This window comes from Heteronotia binoei, chromosome 7 (assembly GCF_032191835.1).
Source record: "Heteronotia binoei isolate CCM8104 ecotype False Entrance Well chromosome 7, APGP_CSIRO_Hbin_v1, whole genome shotgun sequence".
Taxonomy (NCBI): Eukaryota; Metazoa; Chordata; class Lepidosauria; order Squamata; family Gekkonidae; genus Heteronotia; species Heteronotia binoei.
In genome coordinates, this window is record NC_083229.1 from 24,183,809 (window position 1) to 24,189,940 (window position 6,132).

At 45.7% G+C, this 6,132-nt stretch overlaps 1 protein-coding gene across 1 annotated transcript in view; it reads right to left on the reverse strand.

The window, feature by feature from the left end:
- TBC1D31 (TBC1 domain family member 31) overlaps positions 1–6,095 on the reverse strand; it is a 33,827-nt gene extending 27,732 nt beyond the window's left edge. The window contains exons 1-3 of the mRNA XM_060243254.1: positions 5,865–6,095; positions 2,297–2,443; positions 1,170–1,285 (exon numbers count right to left, since the gene is read on the reverse strand). Coding sequence (XP_060099237.1) covers positions 1,170–1,285; positions 2,297–2,443; positions 5,865–5,941 — 340 coding nt within the window. The 5' untranslated portion in view covers positions 5,942–6,095. The remainder of the gene's footprint in view (positions 1–1,169; positions 1,286–2,296; positions 2,444–5,864) is intronic.
- Between the last annotated feature and the right edge of the window lie 37 nt (positions 6,096–6,132).

Here is a 6,132-nt window from a genome sequence, read left to right on the forward strand (position 1 = left end):
AGGGAGTGGCACTAGATGACCCTGGAGATCCCCTCCAATTCTATGATTCTACAGTCTTGTTTCTGCTGCTTTCTGCTACAGTTCTAATCCCTTCAGGAAAATACTTTTCTGACCAGTACTGTTTGGCGCACTCTGAAGAATGACAGAGTTGTGGAAGCAGGCCCGGAGCCAGAGAATTTTAGGTGGGGGGACCAGGGAGAAAATTTTAGGTGGAGGGAGCTGCGGGGCCCAAAATGACACCCGACTTTGAGGGCTACAAGCAGGACTTCGCTGTGCTCACTGCTGAGATCACAAACTGTATTAGGAAAGTGCCCAAGTTGTGGGGTGGTGGTGGTGTTTAATTCTCAAAAGAAATGGTGGAGCTAGTCTCCCTCTCGAGCAATGCTACACTTATTCAAAGCGGCAGTGAGCAAAGAGGGCAGATTGGAGGCCCTCCAACGGAAGGGCCATACAGAAGGAATGGAGTAGTCTGCCCTCCCACCGGTTCCCACTATACCTATGGGCCTGTGTGGAAATCTCCTCCTGCAAGCTGTTCCATGAGTTAGGGCAGGAGTGGCCAAATTGTGGCTTGGGAGCCACGTGTGGCTCTTTCAGACATATTGTGTGGCTCTCAAAGCCCCCACCGTCCCATTGGCTGGCTTCGAGAAGGCATTTCTTTATATTGCTTCTCCAAGCTAAGCTAGCCAGTGCCTTGGAGAATGTATTTAAAATTAAAGTTGTTTTCTTTCCACCTCTCCCTTCCCCATCTGCCTTTCCTCTCTCCCTCCCTCCCGGCTCTCAAACATCTGATGTTCATGTCTTGCATCTCTCAAACATCTGATGCTTATTCTGTGTGGTTCTTACATTAAGCACCTTTGAGTCTTTTTTTAAAACAGATACCTCATTTTCACCTTACCCGACTCAAGTGAACGGAAACTAACATGGAAACAACAGGTGTTCTGCAGGCCAAAGACTCTTCATTCAGTTTAAATAATTTGTCACATAACTTCAGAAACATTTCCCTTTTATCACTGATTATGTTTTGTTTCTTCAGCCTTATGGAAGGCAGTTTATCCTGTACTTAGCTATGGTCAAGCAAATGCTAGACAGGAAGGACAACCAAGATTAAGAAGTACAGCCCTCTACGGCCTTCTATCAGGAGCGCCAGTTTCATAAACAGTAACTGTTACCTGTGTCAAAGCACTTGATGGAATAGTCAGCCAAAGCGACAAGAAATTCTGTTTTCCGGCGAAGACCAAAAGCCAGAGCGGTGCAAGACTGTGCTGTGCGCTGAACCAGGTTAAACCTGTTTGACCAAAGAAAAAAATTATTCTATCCTGACCTGGATAGCCAGGGCAAGCCCAATCTTCAGATCTCAGAAGCTAAGCAGGGTCGATTCCAGTAAGTGCTTGGATGGGAGACCTCCTTGGAATACTGGCAGTCAGGAAGACAGAGGCAGGCTTTATTCAGCCACCTCTATGAATATCCTCTAGGCCCCCAGTAGAGGTCAGTCACCAGAGGCCACCTTGACTTCCAGGTGTAGACAGACAGACACACACACACTAAAAATACAAAAGGAATTTATTCTGATCAAGGGCTAGGAAAAGTAACTGACGGGAACCGTCAAAACACGCACAGTATTGACAAGATGGACGCCAGCATCTTATTTGCTCTTCAGATACCACTGAAAAACGAAGGATAGTCTCATTTACTCAGATGGTTCAGAAGATATCCAAAACATTTAGGACATAAGCATGAATGAAGTTACATTTAATGCAGTGTTACATTTAATACAGTATTCTGAAGACATAGCTCAGTACCACTGCAAAGACCTGAACAGGATCTTAAGAAGAAGAAGAAGATGATGATATTGGATTTATATCCCGCCCTCCACTCCAAAGAGTCTCAGAGCGGCTCACAATCTCCTTTACCTTCCTCCCCCTCAACAGACACTCTGTGAGGTGGGTGGGGCTGGAGAGGGCTCTCACAGCAGCTGCCCTTTCAAGGACAACCTCTGCCAGAGCTATGGCTGACCCAAGGCCATTCCAGCAGCTGCAAGTGGAGGAGTGGGGAATCAAACCCGGTTCTCCCAGATAAGAGTCCGCACACTTAACCACTACACCAAACTGGCTCTCCTTAACAGGGCAAAGGGTCAGCTGACTGGAAGAAAAGCTGGACAAAACATTTTAAAAATAAGCGACAATATCAGTAAAGCTAACCTGTACATTGCCTGATATGAACTGTATACTTAATATTAATATATTTTATTGAGGTGGGGGGAGAACTAAAAAGTTAAAAATAAACAAGCCTCACCCACCGGTTGCCCACGAGATCAAAAACATAGATATTCCCTTGATGGTCTCCAGCAAGTAACGAATCTCCAGAGCTGTCAAAGGCCACATGCAAGAAACGGATCGTCCTGGAATGGTAGCCTGTGGTACTGTGAATAATATTTGTGATGACTCTGAGGAGAACACAAGAAAAAGTTAACAGCCCACTCCAATGAAGAACTGAGCACCCCCCAAGACTACCAAACCCAAATAAGGTCGGTTGGGCTTAACTGCATGGGTCCCAAATTCTTCCTCATATAACCACCTTTAGCTTTTTTGAGCAAGCAAAACTGTTTCTTGTAGAAGAAGATTGCTCTGTCAGGACCTTCCAAATTTTCTTATGCTATTAATGACTACTTAGAATGGACCAAGATTCTTGGAGATGATAAATACATATGGAAAACCTGATAAAATGTAACATTTTTGAAAAGAAAAAAATGTAATTAAAAAGTCAGCTAAGTGTCATCAAGATAAAAAAAACAACAACAACGAAGAGTTCTATGACCTATACAAAAAGAGAACTGAGCTGATGGGAATAGGGCAGTTATCACAGGAAACCAGTGGCGAGACAAACCAAGCAAAATCGGAGCTTGTACCCAAAGTTCTTTTTAAACGTGCAAACCTAAACAGAATTACACTCCCTTAAGATCACTGATTTCAGTTTGACTTAGAGGTGTATTATAAAAGAGTTTATTGTAGAGTTTATTGTAAAACTCTAATTTGGTTTTTCTTCCATGAACAGCAATGGGAATAGGCAGATAAATAAAGCTCTTTCATTCCTTCTTCTTTAGTCGGTGTATTTTCTAGGGAGAACAATAGGATCTGGATTTTTGGAGAAAAGGGCTAGAGTGGGATTTTAATCCAAGAGTTAGAAGCCACCTCTCAGTTATCACTCACCACTGATTACACCTTCCAACGTGTGCAAGCACTTGGAAATGTAAATTAAAAGAATTTATTTACTTCACTTATATTTTGCCTTCTTCCACCTACGGGGACCCAAAATTTCTCTTCTTAATTTTCTCCTCACTTGGTGAGTTAAGCTAGGCTCAGAGTGAGGATCTAAATGTGAGCCTCCCAGATAGGGATGCCAGTCTCCAGGTGGGACCTGGGGATCCCCCGGAATTACAGCTCATCTCCGGACAACAGAGATCAGTCCCCCTGGAGAAAATGGATCCTGTGGAAGGTGGACTCCGTGGCACTGTAGTCCATGTTCTCCCCAGGCTCCACCCCCAAATCTCTTGGAGTTTTCCAACTTAGATCTGGCAACTCTACCCCATCCTTTCAGCGGGGGGTGGGGAGGGGGAGGGAGACTTGGCAACCCTATCCGACATTCTAACCATTACACCACAAGTCCCAGGCTAGCTTTCTTTCAACAAGGCATCTCCTAAAGAGAGGGAAAAGAAATTAAGGATGTACTAAGGAGAGCCAGCATAGTATGTTGAGAGGATAAAATAAAGGAAGGGATGTGTAAACCACTTTGGGTCCTCACTGAGGAGGAAGACTGGGTATAAATGAAGTCAATAAAATAAATAATAAGAATAGGTCTTGAGATGGTGGCATTGTGGTGTCCTCAAGAAGTGGACAACTACCTTGTAAGCTGTCTTGTTAAAAGCACTGTTTCCTCTCCTTCAAATGACTCTTCCATAGTCCATACCCTTCTTGACATTAGGAAAGCAAACTTCTGAGCTAGAATCTTCACTAGAATCTTTACTAGAATCATAATTACAAGTTTGCCTTTGCTACATCATTTGAGCACATTCACAATAGTAGTGTCATGGGTGCTGGGGATCCTGCAGAGGAAGTTGAGCCTGAAGGAGAAACTGTGCCCCTGCCACCTGCACCAGTGCCCCTGCCTCCTGCTGGAGAAGATCCCAGCCCCCCTGCCTCGCCCTCTCGGGTGGCGCGTGTGCGTGACCGCCTCCGTCAGGACCTCAGGGATCGGAGGAGGGCGGCACGCTCACAAGCAAGACGCTCCCCGAGCCCTGAGTTTTGAGAGGATTCTGGCCCTTCTAAGAGCAAGGATGCTTGAGTTGCAACAGGATCCTGGCTGCCTCTCTGAGCCAGCAATTAGCCCAAATGGGCAACAGCCAGCAGAGGGCTATATAGCTGTAGGCTTTGGGAGGAGGCTTTGTGGAAGCAACTAGTCATCTCCCTGAAGTTCTAGCGCCCACTCCGGCTTGACTTTGGTTTCTGGACTCCCTGACTTTGGCTTGTGACTTCTGGACTCCCTGACCTTGGCTTCTGGACCTCGGACCTGCGATACTTGTACAGTGATTTGGATTTGGTGCCTCGGACCCTCCTGCTTACTGGCTACAGACCTTGGACTGCCCCTGGACTTTGCCTGACCCAGCCCCAGCTGTGACAAGCAGTGGCAGAGAAATCTGTTCTTCTCTTTCCCAACTTGGATCTGACATTTCTGTCCCTCCATCCCCTGCTGGTGGCCAGGTGTGACCCCACAACCCTATCCCACATTCTTCACCACAAGTTCCAGGCTAGCTTTCTTTCAGCCTCCTATCTGATCCTTTCAACTGGAGATAACAGGGACTTGACACCTAACCTTGCACTTTTTGCCAAGCTAAGACTGCAGACAAGGTGTACTGAGATAGCAAACTTTAAATTCTTCAGGGAAATATTCTTTACTGAAACACACACACACAACCATTCATCTAAAACCACCAAGCAGCAACTGCACCAATGATTCAGATTTTAAGTTTTATAACCAGTGTTCCCTTCAAGCTGTTAGTGTGAACTAGCTCACAGTTTTTTAGTCTCTGTCTCATGCATTTTTGTCTTCGCTCAGAAAGGATAGTCCCAGAGCAAACTAATTTATGCAGTAGCAAAATTACTTGCTCGCAATTTATTTGCTCACAAAACTCCACAGCTTAGAGGGCGTATTGTAACTGCTAACAATTGTAAAGGCCACTAGAATTGTGTTTCACCCGGAACAAGATCTGCTTAGCCTAACTTTCCATCCCCAACAACAGCCAATCTATTTGGTTCCTGGTATTTTGAAATATATGGGGAGGTTCCATTCAGCCAGCGTGGAGCTCAGTGTCTGTATACCAGTTTTGCACACAGAGTCCTAGGTTCAATCCCCAGCACCTCTATTTAAAGGAATCAAGTAACTCGAAATATCTTTATCGAAAACCCTGAAGAGCTTCTACCAGCCAGAGGTGATGATACGAACCTGGACAGGCCAGTAACTTCATTTAATACAAGGCAAGTTCACGTGTTCCACAACCATTCACAGAACCAGCACTCACAAACTTGGCAGCCCCATTTATAAAAGCAATCTATGCAGAGTTTGCCAGCTTGCAGCTACTTGGCATGCAAGGTAGACTGCTGCTGCACACAGGGGTTCCATTTTTTAAAAAAGCTGGCCCTAACCAAGACAGAAACAGAAACTGAAGCCAATTTTTGGTACGGTTACCCCTGCTGGCATGCAAGGCAGACTGCTCCTGCACACAGAGGTTCCATTTATAAAAAAAAAACAAAAAACAACTGAGCCTAAACAAGACAAAAACCGAAATTGAAGCCAATTTTTGGTACGGTTACCCCTGCTGTGCTGCTGGGGAGGGCTTGCGGTGCCAAATCTTGCCTTCCTCCCTGTTGCCCAGGTCCATAGTTTGCATCCTGGCTAAGACATTCACTTCTCTCCCTCCTAAATGGTTCCAACCGAGCTGCCCCGCACCAACCGCCGTTTTCTCCAGCCAGAGCCCGCCCGCTTTTGGAAGACACCAAATGCCACCTCGAGCAGGGGGGAAGACTGAAGCCACCAGCTTTCCTTCCAATGAAAAGACAAGCAAAGCTCCCCTCTTGCAAT